Source organism: Gobius niger, assembly GCF_951799975.1.
Source record: "Gobius niger genome assembly, chromosome: 17".
Taxonomy (NCBI): Eukaryota; Metazoa; Chordata; class Actinopteri; order Gobiiformes; family Gobiidae; genus Gobius; species Gobius niger.
The window spans coordinates 9,252,222-9,266,765 of record NC_136868.1 but is presented as its reverse complement, the minus strand read 5'-3'; the positions used below and the strand labels follow the sequence as shown (position 1 = coordinate 9,266,765).

Genomic DNA, 14,544 nt, shown 5'->3' with positions numbered 1-14,544 from the left:
AGATACTGTTTGATTGTAGCATAGGCTGTGCTCATTTACACATTGTCAACTCATAGATTTTGGTCAAATTTCCTAATGTATTGCATTGTAAATAAAACACATAATACCTTTAACTTTCTGAAACATAATTAAATTATAGTATTTCCATGTGAGTGTCAGATGTCGAAGCGTGAGTTCCTGGTCTGCTGAGCCCGTCTCTCTTTCAGATACATGTTCACATACGACGTTATCAGGTCGTCCATTTTGTAACCCTGGAAAAATAACATCAAAATCAATGCACCGACACATATCGAGTTGAGATTTGAAAGTTCAGTAGCTTTTTAGAGGGTTGGTGCCAATAGAAATGAAACCTGTTCTGCGGGATTTACAGATATATTCAGACAGTTACCATATAAAGAAAATTAGTTGCTGATGAAGCCCCCTTATAGTGTTGGTGTTTATGACTTATTTTGACTTTTTTTTTAATGTCCCGGGAAAAATACTCACCAAAGAGGTTTCACACAGAAATTTGCTTCCCTTGACCAGGTTTCCTATGGTCATGTGGAAATACGTGCTCCCACTGCACCAGTTTGCAATGCGGTTGAATGGGTGACTAGCAAGAACCTCCTGGAATATCAATGTTTTGTTAAAAAAGAAAATACAAAATAACTATCCAAGATTTAAGCAACGTTACCTTTGTTTTGGGATGGATCATGGTTAGCCCCTGTTTGCTGATGGCTATTCGTACAATGTCAGGGAAGTTTGGTTCAGACGTTTGCTGTGAACAAGACATTTCTGTTTGTAATCATGCATGTTTTAAATAAATCTGTTTGCAAAGCTAGTTCATAGAAGAGACAGGTTTTTGAATACCTTGACTTCGAAGAACGCACAGCCGAACGTGGGCCAGCGATAAACTATTTTCAGAAACGCGACTTTGGCCTCGTCCACCGTCATGGCGGCCTGTTTGTTGAAGGCAGCAGCTACTGTCTGAAATACAAATATGACATTTAGAGATATATTTTACATGTATGTACAGCGGGTTTAGAAAGTTGTATAAATTATTTCTAGTTTAGTTTAACCTTTTAACTAAGTGCATTTTTTCCACTTAAGCTTTACCCAAATCGACTCATCTAAACTGACTTTTTTTCCCCATTTCTTTTTAATGCGTTTTCATTTTTTCCCACATTCTCATCGCTTTTTGTCACTTTTCTGTTACTGTTTTGGCTTTTTTTTGTTGCATTTTTCTCCCTTTTTTGGAATTTTTTTTGTCACATTTTTGTTGCTTTTTTGTCACTTTTTTGTGTCACTTTCTGTTACTGTTTTGGCTTTTTTGTTGCATTTTTATCACATTTTTGTCACATTTTTTGCAGCATTGTTGTCACTTTTTCATCATTTTTCTGTTACTCTTTTGTGGCTTTTGTTGCATTTGCATCACTTTTTCGTAATGTTTTGTCACATTTTTTGTTGCATTTTTGTCACTTTTTTGTCACTTTTCTGTTACTCTTTTGTGGCTTTTTTGTTGCATTTTCATCCTTGTGTTTGTGTAATTTTTGTTGCTATAAGCCAAACTGGAGAGAACGTGCTCGGTTCAGGCGGGGGTGAAGAGTTTAAGTTTGACGTCATACACATTTCTTTTCTGTTGGTAAAATCTGATCTACTGATTACTTTACAATAATACATTAAAAATAGAACAAATATGTTGAATTTTGCTTTGCTTGAATTGACCGTAAATGCTCCTAAAACAAGTCCAATAACCTGGTAAACCCTGGACGTGCCCTGATCGTCACCGCTGCTCTGGCCTGTGCAAAGAACCATCTTCAAAGAGGTTAATGATTTCCTCTCTCTGCCTCAAGCAACGTCCGAAACAGCTCAGAGTCGACCTCTTCACGCATCACATGAAAAGAGTCAGAATTTAGCTAAAACTTCATTGTAAGTTGTTTGGGATGTTCGCAAAAAAAAATTGCAAACAAATACACATTGCAAATCCCCCCAAATACTAAATATAATCATTCTCAAGCAAAATTCAAAGTGATTGTGAACCTTTTTCCACTCGTTCTCGGACATGGCCTTGAGCTGGTCGGCCGGCACCAGCTCCTTCAGGATCTTGGCGAGCGTCACTAACTGGTTCTTGTCGTTGTTGGCTTTTATTCTGAAAAGCAGAACCGCGATCGACACCATTTCGTCTTTTGTGCAAACGTGGTAACCTCTCAGGTACTTCGGCAGCTCCTTTGAAAGAAAAAAAGGAATTCAGAAGTTTCTTGTTGATTTTTGAAAACAGGAGAGATAGATAATCAATCGATCATTCTTTCTTTCCCTCCTCCATTCTTTTTTCCTTCCTTCTTTCTCCCTTTCTTTCCTTCTTTTTTCCTTCTTTCATTCTTGCTCTTTTCTGCTTTCTTTCTTTCCTTCCTTCCTTCTCTATTTTTCTTTCTTTTGTCTGTCTTTTTTTCTTTCCTTCCTTATTTCTTTCTTTCCTCTTATCTTTCTTTCCTTCCTTTATTCCTTCCTTCTTTCTTTCTGTTTTTCTTTCCTTCCTTCTCTCTTTTTCTTTCTTTCCTTCCTTCATTTCTTCCTTATTTCTTTCTTTCCTCTTATCTTTCTTTCCTTCCTTTATTCCTTATTTCTTTCTTTCCTCTTATCTTTTTTCCTTCCTTTATGCCTTCCTTCTTTCTTTCCTCTTATCTTTCTTTCCTTCCTTTATTCCTTCCTTCTTTCTTTCCTCTTATCTTTCTTTCCTTCCTTTATTCCTTCCTTCTTTCTTTCTGTTTTTCTTTCCTTCCTTTATTCCTTCCTTCTTTCTTTCTGTTTTTCCTTCCTTCCTTCCTTCTTTCTGTTTTTCCTTCCTTCCTTCCTTCCTTCTTTCTTTCTGTTTTTCCTTCCTTTATTCCTTCCTTACTTCCTTCCTTCCTTCCTTCTTTCTTTCTGTTTTTCCTTCCTTTATTCCTTCCTTCCTTCCTTCCTTCCTTCCTTCCTTCTTTCTGTTTTTCCTTCCTTCCTTCCTTCCTTCCTTCCTACATAAATTAATGATACCAACCTGGGGGAAGTGGAAGACCACATCCGCCTCGACATCTCGTCCCGGGACAACGTTAAACCAGAGCTTCCTCATGAAGAAGACCATGTAGGAGATGTTCACTGGTCCAGCCACTGAGCGCACACACACAAACACACACACAAACAAACAAACAAACAAACAAACAAACACATAAACACACACACACACAGCGCATGGTCACAAATGTGGACAGTGATAATAAAAATGTCAGCTGAAATCCATGTTCGTACCATCTTTGATCCTTTTGGCTTTTTTGGACCAGTCTGTGATTTGTCTGAGGCTGTCGAAGAAATAATCCGTCTCATTCAAACTCAGCACCTGAAAAAGATGAGCTGGATTTGTTATAATTTATCGCACTTAAAAACTCAATTAATTGGCTTTTGTCAGATTTCACCTTGTCGTGTGTCTTGACGAAGAGGCTGAATCCATCGGCTGAAGCCAGTTTCAGTTTTTTGGTGATGTTTTGGATCAGGTCTTTGATCTTGGTGTTGGTGTTTACTTCAAAGATCTGATGAGAATAGGAAATTTGAGTAAAGCATCTTAGTAGCAAACAAAAGTGGATCTGGATCCTAGCACATTCAACTAAAGTCTTGACCAATGATGGGTTTTTAATCGATTGAAGTGGTTTGCAAAGGTTTGGGCACCCAAGCCAGTTTCATAGATCTAGGCCAGTTTAGTGCTCTCTGATAAACAATACAGTTATAGAAGTACAGTAAATAATATTATACAATGGTCTGGGTGAATACTCGATTCTGATTGGCTGGAGGGTGTCCGTTAAAAAGTGATAATGTACACCTAGCCCGGCAACAGTTAAATAACGTTCTAGTGGTGCGTTCATGTAGTCCCTGGAGAACTCGGGCGAACGAGTTGGGGAATTCACGTGAACGCTCGCTCAACTGGGGAAACGACATTCCGACTTCTGCACCTGACGCGGAAATCAGCTGATCTGTTCTTTTATCATCTAATGTGAGCTTTTTATTTAAACACTGCTACTTTTTTTTGTTCAGTGTGAGCTGTCGCCATCCTCGTTGTAACAAAATTGCGAGTGAAATGCCTGACATCAACGTTAGCAAAAAGTAAATTTACTAGGGATGCACCGATACCACTTTTTCTAAAACCGATACGAGTACGAGTACTTTGATTTAAGTACTTGCCGATACCGAATACCGATACGAGTACAAGGCATTTTCTTCAACTTTCTTACTTTTTTCACAGCAGATTGGTTTGTAATTAGTTAATTTACTCATTTACATTTCCTTAAAGAGACTATAAGGAGTTTAAAAATGTTAAAATTAAGTATTTTCCTCCCCCTACATGTTCCAGCCATGTCCTAATGTGTAGAATGAGCTCAGACCTGTTCACCATAACTGCCTCTAAAATCCTGTACGGTCACTCAAAAAGGTGTCACTTCGGCCCGAATTGCCGTCATGCACGAGCTTAATATAGAAGGTGCAGTTACACATATGGCCTGAGGTGGCAGTAGTGAGTATAAAATGGCGAACTTGCTTCCAGCCCCTTTAAGTAAAGTAGGCGACACATTTAAGAGCAGTTATATTAGAATTGTGCTGATGCCATTTATTTATTTATTTTATTTTCATTCAATATATTTTTTTCATTTTTATTGCACTGTCCATCATAGACAGAAAAGCCCATGTCCAAAAGCTCCCCAATGCCTGTGCTTTATTCATTTACAGCGTTTTCATTGTTCTGCTGCAGCCCATTTTCGCTCAATATGGACATGCTGTATGTCTTTATTTTGGATTTTCTGAGGACTTTTTAGGCGCTGGGTTAGTTTTTTCAGATGAATGAACTCCTGGGCATAAAACGGCGTCAGAATGGCCAAAACTGCTAGCCGCGAGTAAGCAACGTTAGCAACATTAGCCTGTATGTTGTAAACAACATTAAGCTCTGGTTAAATCCAGCACAGACTCTGATTTAGAGAGCGCAGTCTGTAATAAAGTCAGCTCTATGTGGATTATTGTATTTGCACTAAAGAATTCTCCAGTTTGTTGCTTCTTCTCTCCTCAGCTGAGAGCTGCGCCTCGTAGGTGCGCTGGCTGCACGTCAAATGGTATCGGTTTCTGCTATCTAAGCAGCTGAGAGCTGCGCCTCGTAGGTGCGCTGGCTGCACGTCAAATGGTATCGGTTTCTGGAATCGGGACCTCATAAATGAGTACGAGTATGAGTACAAGCATGTGGTATCGGTGCATCCCTAAAAATTACGCTTTTTTTTTTTAAACTAACAAACTAACGTTTAGCTTTTGAGATGCTAACACATTTAAATGATGAATGAACGCTGAACCGTTTTTTTTATGACATCAAAATCCCCACATTCCCACATAAAAACCACATGAACACAAACCAACTGGGGACAATGACGTCACATCTCGGGAAAACGAGCACCCCAGTCCACATGAACGCACCATATCACTCCACTGCAGCTGTTTCCATAGTAACGATAAACAATTGAGCTGGAACTAGCTTCAGGTTGTGGAACCATGGTTTAAGCGGGATAATGCACTCTGAGGTGTCCATTATCAGAAATAACTGGATGACGCGGAGTCCCTTAATGGACACCTCGTCGTACATTATCCCTTATGTAATAGTACCTCGTCCGTGTCGTTGGGGAAGCAGATCTTGTGGAAGATTTGGAGACTGTTGCGTTGAATGGCGTCCACTTCGACCTGATGAGGAGGCAGTTTCCTGGGCTCCATCCTAAAACAAAACAGGATCAGCCGATATGTTTTGAATAATATACCTTTGAATTTTTGAATACCTTTGAAAGTGGGATTTGGTGCTATCTAAGCTATTGATCTTTTTCTTTCCCTGACCCTCTTTCTGTAGTTAATGAGCCTGAGCTTTGAGGAACATCGGTGGTTTCTCTTGCAAATGTAATTCACACCACATTGATCAGTTTATCACTTTAGAAGTCCTTTCCCTGTTTGCATTTTTCACTCAAAATCATGCAAGCCTAATACGCACTCACTGAACCTTTCGCCAAGCAATGATTAGGATGATTCATTGCAAAACTCTGCAAATTTATCACCCTCACCAAATCATACCTCCCCTATTGAGTCAGGTAAGGTAGGTTTGTGTAATGTGGGAGAAACTATGAAAAAAAAGCTCCAAGACAAACATTTTTCGGATAAGCTAATAATCTGCTCCAGCCACATTTTTAAACAGATTGCTCCTTTTTAGTGAGTACTATTTTATGGCCATGTTTACAGCCTGTCCTTCTGTAGTTTTTATAGTATCAATATGCCACGGCACATAAAAGTAATTATAGCCTGCTGTCCGTTGACTCAGTGTAGCAAATTGTCATTGGCCTGATTGCTGTGACTGTCCCTCTGTCTCTGGGAACAAAGAGGGGTCAAAGCCAGGCCTGGTGGTACACTGGGGGTCTGCAGTCACGCGTTGGCCATGCGTTTTACCCACATCAACAACAGCATCACGAGGGCACTGGATATAGGGGGTGGCTGGGCGAACGCTTAAGGGACTTAAGTTCTCTGTCACGTCACGAGTGTGTATTTGTGTGTTGAATGGCCGAGTCTACAATAGCACAGTGAGGGCTGTTAAACAAAAGTAAACTATTGGAATGGAACTAATATATAATTTAGTTGTAGCTTCTTTTTTATTGCATGTTCAACATTTTTCATCAAATTTAAAACAGACAAAATCTCTAAGCTTAGAAATGTTGTGTATAACTTTCACGGTTCATTGCCTGGAAGCGTCTGACTAAAGGAACCTTGAAAGTTACACTAATAAAATGACAACTGAGAACCATTTGATAGAGAATCTATGTTTGGTTTTCAAGACTGAAGGGCTTGGCTCTCGTTGTGCGACAGTGAGTTCTTTAAGATCCACTAGAGTAGCTTCCCCATATGACTGCATTGAACCTTTTCGTCACTCCACTTTTGATCAGCCTTTGACAATATAAAGACAGATCCAGAAATCCAGTGTTGCATTCATTCTTCACCAAGATCTTGTATTGATGATGGGAGAGTGTGACCACTGCGCAAAGCCTTATTTTGGACTAAGTTTTGGCCAATCCATGTGTGAAAATTATCTCATGCTCCCTGAACCACCCTTTCACAATGCGAGAGATCATAACAGTTCAGATGGTGACTGTTTTTTTGGTTTTGTGTCATTAATTTAAACTTAATTAGTCCGTGTGGCTGTTTCTCTTGTTTGGAGGTTCATATTACATTCCTAGTTTGAATTCAATGGCTTGCTGTGCTTTTCTTTTCTTTTGCGACCATAATTGTTTTCTTGTATACATTATTCGCCACATTTACTGGTATATGTCTTCTCTGACCTGAGAGAGTTTTGTATTCGCTGGAGACAGTCGGAGGCCAGTATTTCTCTTTCTCTCGTTTCCAAAAACTTCTGAGCGTGTTTAAGCAGAGAGCGGCTCGGGGGGAACAGGCCACAGCAGAGCCACAGCAGCTGCCAGCCCTGCTCCAGACTGAACCTGCGCACAGGACAGAGAGGAAAGGGAATTTGTAACGGTTCAAATAGATACAGAAACAAAAGTAACACTGCTGTATGGGTCCTACCTGTTGTTATTGTTGGTCATCTGCTTCATGATCTGGCAGTAGATCTCGTCCCGGAGCGGTTCGTACTGGGTGGCGGGTCCAAAGATCTGGTCTGTGAGATCCAGGGGACTCTGGGTCTGTTTGGTCGGATAGTCCCCCATGTACTTCAGGATAGGTGCGCCGCAGTCAAGGAAAAATAGTCACAGTTCATAATAACAACCTGATAGTCCAAAGTAAAGCCCCATCAGTGACCTACTGTGGGTTTTGAAGGGAGATTTGAAAGGAATGGACAGCATTTCCTGTATTTCACTGTACTTTATCTCTGATGTGATGTGCGTTCTAATCTTAATCAAAATCAAATCTATGGGCCAGTATATCTGTAATTACTGGATGAAATGTCGCATACTGTGGCTGTGAGTGAACGCTGAGTGCAGGATATCAGTGAAGGCGAGGCAGGCTTTGTGGCTGAGGTCGGAGTTGCCCATCAGCTTCATGAGCAGAGGTTGTCTGATCGGCTCCCGGGAGTTCACCCACAGTCGCTCAGGAGCAGCGTTTCTGGAAATCACCTGCCGGTTCACGTCTTTTGTGGGCTGTCTGTTGAAACAAAGATGAATTAACATAACTTTTGGTGATTCTCTGAAGATGTAGGGTTTATAAGTTGTCCATTCTTCCTTCAAATTTATTCTGAGACACAATTTGGGGCTATCCTTTGCCAATTACAGCCCATACAATGAATACTTATAATTTTCACATGCAGTTCTAACTTTTTCCATACCTGAAATTCTGAAGGGAGAATTCTCTGAGTGTCGCTGGAGCCACTCTCTCCACAGTCCCAGACTCTATGGGGATGTTCTTCCTTTGGTTTGGGGGCAGGTTCAGGAGGCTCTGAAAGACACACATTGAATAGTTTGACCTTTTTCAAGTGGAAGTGAAAATCTAACCTGGAAGACATTACTTCCTACCTCCTGGCGGTGACCTGTTTTTTTTGCTGTCAGCCACAGGTCATTCAAATAAATGCACTCTCCCAGCTCCTTTTTCATGCTGTTCCATGCGCCAAATCGTTTTCCACATTTTTCCAGCATCAGGTGAACCATCGGCCACCTTCACCTTTCAATCTCTCCATTCATCCCATCCAATTTCTATACTTCAGATAAGTTGTCACAATACTGCCTCCAGACTCTCAGCACCAGGGTTTATCCCACCCCTAATTCATTTGTCTTTGTCTCCTCTTAAAAACTGGCTGCCTTTCTCTTACCATGAGCTCATTGCTTGGTTTGGTGAGCGTTGGTAGGATCATAATGGCTTCCATTGGCACCGCCCCGGTCTTCCCTGTGTTTCCATGTTGCCCCTTGATCCAACCGCGTTGCTGAGCAAATTCATTGTCCTTAACTATGATGATGAGGTCTCCCTTTTTAAAGCGAAGGAAAGTGGGGTCATCTGTAAAGCCAAAAGGATCAGTTGCCAGAGGTTCAGAAAGATACTTGAATGAGGATTATGATTATGATATCAAGGGGAGATGACATGGAGTTCCTTGGTGTAAGAGAACGAGCAAATTGTGACTGTTTGACCCTGACCTTGGGTGTCCCCGTCCTTTAGGGCCACAGCGTACTGGGACCTCTCTGTCAGACCACTGAGGAACATAGTGACCAGCTCCGCCATGTCGTCTGCCGTGGAGCCGCTTAGAGTGAAGTCTCCTTTCAAAGTCACCAAGCTCACTTTCTGACCAGCACCTTTCCCCTCCCTATAGACAAAGAAATCAGAAATTCAAATATGAATATACAATACAGTTTTCTCAGCTCTTTATGTGTATGATTACTTCATCACGTTGACTCCGGTGACTTCGGGATAGCTTAAGTTTAGCAGTCTCCTTTCTCTCTCGTCCAGGAAAGTGATGCCAGTCCAGTTCACGGCCACAATGAACTTGTTCTTTGGTAAAGTTGGCCCTAAACATAAATTCATCATTTATGAAGTGTGAACAACAGGAAATACTGGTCCTGTGAGGCAACTCCCATTGTGATATTGGGCTATGCAAAACCATTGTTTGATTGATTGATTAAATATACAATGTATGTGTTGCACACCAAAGCTCTTCTCTTTGGTCCTCATGGCCTGGTGCTGACATTGCTGCGATACCACCGCCTAGTGGCCACTCTAGAAGAGACAGCTCACCGTAATATGGAATCCTATGGGGACTTTACACCTGTCAAAAATAACTTAAAAGCCTGGCTCCAAAGACTATTATTGTTTCTAGAAATAAAGTTTCCTCCTGTTGCTCCACTGAGGAAAGTATGTTTAACACCGCTGTTTTTTAGTCTAATGATTTTTAAACAATTAGGTTATGAATATGTTCTCATACAACAGCTTTCACCTTGTTATTGTCCATTTGTACTTCGGCAAACCACACTGACATTGAGCCTTTTTCTGCGTGGGCAATGCAGGTGGAAACGTGAATGACATCACTTTGTCTGCACAGCATTGTAAAAGAATGTGGCTGGAACTCAATTAAGTGACTTATCTGACACTTTTAAGTCTAGGTCAGTAGACAATGCAAGGAAAATCCTTGCTGACCCTTCACACCCCCTGCATGGGCAGTTTGAGGCACCGTGTGTCCAGGGGTCATACCAATAGAGTAAAGAGTAGAGTAAACACTGTTATTGGGTTTTTTAATAGGTTCTACATATTTTTACTGTTGTCCTGACTGCTACACTAGATGAATTTTGATGTATGCTCCGCACTTGCTTCCATTCATTTTTAGTAGTGTTTTAATTATGATTATAATGTTTGTCTTTTATTGTTTCTATTGTGTCTCTTTGTTCCTGCTGGCTGCACAAATTGCCCCTCGGGGATCTAATAAAGTACTGAATGGAATTGAATCAAACAAATTGAGAATCAAGAAGCGTAGTCTGAACAGAACATAAATTGCACAGGTGACTGTATTGTGAATGGCTGTCTATGATTGTGTGTACATGTGTCAGGTACAGGTTGCCCCACTGCCATACCCAACAAAGGTATAGTTTTGAAACCTTTGATCAGTGCTGTGTTGTACTAACCTGAAAGCTTCACCACCTCAAAAAACCTGGAGAAGAGCATGGGCCACTTGTCCCTTGCATAGTCCACCATCTCCGCTTTCACTTCTTCAACTTTTGGTCTTTTGCTCACAAATGGACTCTAATATTGGGGGAAAAAAAAGATCAAAAAGCTTCTCAACATATTTCATTTGTTTTTATAGCGGTAGTTACCTGTGAATGCGCCGTGCTGACCATCTGTATCCACTTGGCTTCAGATTTGGCCTCGAGTACAGTGTTGTTGATGCACTCCTGAACGGCCTCCTTCACACTGGACGCACTGCTGTCTGAGCCGTGCTGGATGTAAAGATGTTTGGCTGCGAGGTCAACGAGGTCGTCTTGCTGCGTGGAAAATAATATATCAGTAAACACAACAGTGGTCCATATGTGCAAAAGCTGAAGGTGGTTATCATTTTGAAGATTAGATATATTACTTTGACCGCAAAGAATGATAACGTAATTTCAGTAATGTTACCATAATATACCTGTAGTCTTGGAGTTTATTCCTTTTTAGCAGATGTGATTGAAAAATGACTCTTAAATTAAATAAATGGCTTATAATTACTTGAATTACAGTGGGGCAAAAAAGTATTTGGTCATTTCCCCATAGACTTCCTATTAGATTCCAGCCAAATACTTTGTTACCCCAATGTATGTCAATTTGAAGAGGTTTTACTGGTCTTAAAGTAAGATTGCCAGATTAGGAGAATCCTATCTTTTTTTCTCTTTCTCATTTCTAGTGGATAAACATTTTATTTGATTTTAAAGGGACTGTACGCCTTTACTTTCTGTCACAGTGGTCTCTAAGTCACTCCAGGATCAATTGTTGGTTTTCTCTGCTGACCAGAAAACCTACAAAACAATTGCTGAAGCGTTGTAAAGACCACCCTGATGGAAAGTAAAAGCGCCATGCTGACCACTCATATAGCCACTGTGTCACTACAAGGTCAATTATGCACAAACTTTATTTTCTTAAATACAACTTTAAGTTAAGCTCATTTAAGTCAGATTTTAATATGTTTAAATTATGGAAAAGTAATCATGATCATAAAGTTGAGCCTCTGTTTGACCGCTCAGTCCAAGTTTGATGATGCACCTTGGGCGTCTGGTACTCTCCAAACTTGAGTCCGTGAATGATCTGTTTGTAGATGAGGCTCGTGCTGACGTCGTCCTGGCGACAGTCGTGCCACGGAGTGAAGATCTCCTTCCTGAAGAACAGCCTCCAGGGGGTGTGCTGCTCCTGCCCGCCCCTGCGCTTCACCTCCTGCTCGCACTGAGAGATCGCATCCATCAGGTGCTCACGACCGCTGCCCAGAGCCCACACCTGCCCCGGGAAACCACTCATTTAGGATGGGTATGTGCTCATTTATTTTGAGCCACATAGCAGCACTAGTTTTATATCTCATAATGCAAGCTAGTGATACCTACCAATTGTTTCCACTCTAAAATGTGCAGTATTAGGAAGAATGTACCCTAAAAGTAGCGTACCTTCTCATACAGAGCCACATAGAGGGAAAAGCCGAACGTGTCCTGTAGTTTTATTTTATTCGCGAGCATTTGGCAGATCTCTTTGGAGGTGGAGGCCGAGTCCACGGGCAGCGTCATGGAGCGACCGTCCAACAACAACAGCGTCACCATCATCGGCTTTTTCGTTTTGGTTGCCTACAAATACAGGAATGTTTAAAAATAAATCCACAAATAAGACAGACTTAGATTCTATTTTGGCTCATAATACTTTTGGCAGTTGTGTTTTATGCCTAAACCTACTTGTTCTTTAAAGGTGCTGTTCAGCTTGTGTGTCTCACCTGCAGCTCTAGCCAGGCTGGAGGCTCCTTGCGAACGCCATTCTGGACCGTGCGCCTCAGTCGCTCAGCGCAGTACAATGAGTAACCACTGGGAGCAAACCGGATGAAACTTTGGAGGTACTGCAATTATAACAGCAATTAGTAATATTCTACTTTTCGAATTGTCAAAAGTCTTTAAAATGCTGTCCATGGCATTAACTAACAACCATTAACAAGGCGGAACTTAATTGCATTATGCAACTTTTTATGTGAAAAAAAGAGTTTATATTTGTGTATATTTTTGACCTTGTAGTGACCCTATATGAGTGGTTAGTGGTCAGCATGGCACCTTTACTTTCCATAATTGTGGTCTCTACAATGCTCCAGGATCCATTTGTTGGAAGGTTTTTGGTGCTCTCACCAGAAAATCTACAAAATAATTGATCCTGGAGCATTGTAGAGACCACTGTGATAGAAAGCAAAGGTATCATAATAACCACCCATACAGCCGCTGGGTCACTACAAGGTGAAATACGCACAAATATATATTTTTTCTTCTGCATTAAAAGTTGCAAAATGCACCTTTAAGTCCATTTCACATTTGTGCTATCCTTAAGTGGCCCGGAACAATTCCATTCCATTACTTTTGCGCTGCATATGGTTAATACCAACCCTCTCCCATTCATTTGTAATGGTAAATATGGATGCAGTACACTTTTTGGCCACCAGCGTCAAATTGGGGGCGCTGTTTCACTCCAAAGTTAAGGAAACGTTGTAGTGTCTTGGTGTAAGAGCTTTGTAGCATCAATGTTCCCAGTTTTCAACTTTTATTCAAATGTTGTTGACATCAAAAAATGACTTATAAAAGAAATTATGCTGAACTGACACTTTCAAAATGATCTAATATGGCATTTTATTTGAGTTAACAAATGAATGAGGTAAAGTCACTGTCTGTACTGTAGATGCAGGTGTTGTTGTGTACATTTTGCATAATATTGCTACAATTGTTGATTTTGGCATAGCTAACATGCTACATTAAAACAAAAGTTATTTGCAGAGATAGAATCAAATGCAAATGTAGAGCCTACCAAAAAAAATAAAAAAATAAGTAACTATTAATATTTGCAGTTATATGTGCTTCACGCTTCACACCTCCGTGCTTGGCCCTCTACCCACAGGCAATTTTTCATTTTGGCCCTTTGAGACAAAAGGTTTGGGCACCCCTGCTCTGGAGAATCTCTAAAAATCCTGACATAACTTAAAAGAATGCCTTGGAGGTATAGACATTTGTGAAAATGACTAAACATATACATTTGAAAAGTAAAATCTTACCTTAATAAATTTCTCACTCGGAGGGAAAATACCCAGACACAACGAAAGCAGGATCCACCCTCGGAAATAACTGTTTCTGTTGTTATTGTTCTGAAGCTGTTTGCAGATCTGACTGTAAATCTCATCTCTTCAACAGAAAAACACACATATTCAAATATAAAATAATAATCTAATGGTAAAAGGCTGCGGCTGTGGCTGTGGTTGTGGCTGGGGCGTACCTCAGGTTACTTCTGAGGATGGCGTATCTTACGATGATGTGCAGCTTCTCCATAGAGTTCAGAGGTCGGTTCAGAGTGGGGCCTTCTCCGATCAAAACATCAACATCGTTTTGTTTTCCTTCTTTCCTTAGACCCCTCTGGGAAAAAAAGAATCATTAATTAACTGTTTGTATAAATTCAGCATTTTTTAATACACTCAAGATACTTGTATTAATATTAACACATTTGTTTTGTAGAAGGCTTTTTAGACACACAAAATCACTAATCACCAGTCAGCATTAATAGACGGAATGTTTTTTCCCAAAGACACAGTTACAGTGAAATCATTTTCAATAAGTAGAACTTGGGATGTCACAAAAACACAGATTGCAGGGAGAAGGAGTCTGGGAAATAGCCCCAGGTCTGACGTGTTATACAGTAATTGATAGCATGTGCCATATACACTGCGTTCCAAATTATTATGCAAATGACATTTTCTCTGATTTTCTAAATTGTCAACTCAAATGAGAGACAGCATAATTTTCAAGTGTTTTAAATGTGGTGGAAAAAATTTCCTAGTGATAACAGTATTTTTTTCAA

At 40.4% G+C, this 14,544-nt stretch overlaps 1 protein-coding gene across 1 annotated transcript in view; it reads right to left on the bottom strand.

Annotated features, from left to right (window-relative positions):
* Positions 1-155: 155 nt before the first annotated feature.
* myo7ba (myosin VIIBa) overlaps positions 156-14,544 on the bottom strand; it is a gene marked incomplete at its 3' end in the record, with an annotated part of 30,822 nt that continues 16,433 nt past the window's right edge. The window contains 23 exon segments of the mRNA XM_079574845.1: positions 156-251; positions 487-606; positions 674-757; positions 850-966; positions 2,020-2,205; positions 3,014-3,123; positions 3,262-3,349; positions 3,426-3,539; positions 5,641-5,746; positions 7,347-7,502; positions 7,588-7,741; positions 8,006-8,160; positions 8,342-8,451; positions 8,822-9,003; positions 9,141-9,307; positions 9,383-9,509; positions 10,617-10,734; positions 10,806-10,973; positions 11,728-11,955; positions 12,120-12,293; positions 12,437-12,556; positions 13,748-13,874; positions 13,966-14,102. Coding sequence (XP_079430971.1) covers positions 156-251; positions 487-606; positions 674-757; positions 850-966; positions 2,020-2,205; positions 3,014-3,123; positions 3,262-3,349; positions 3,426-3,539; positions 5,641-5,746; positions 7,347-7,502; positions 7,588-7,741; positions 8,006-8,160; positions 8,342-8,451; positions 8,822-9,003; positions 9,141-9,307; positions 9,383-9,509; positions 10,617-10,734; positions 10,806-10,973; positions 11,728-11,955; positions 12,120-12,293; positions 12,437-12,556; positions 13,748-13,874; positions 13,966-14,102 — 3,144 coding nt within the window.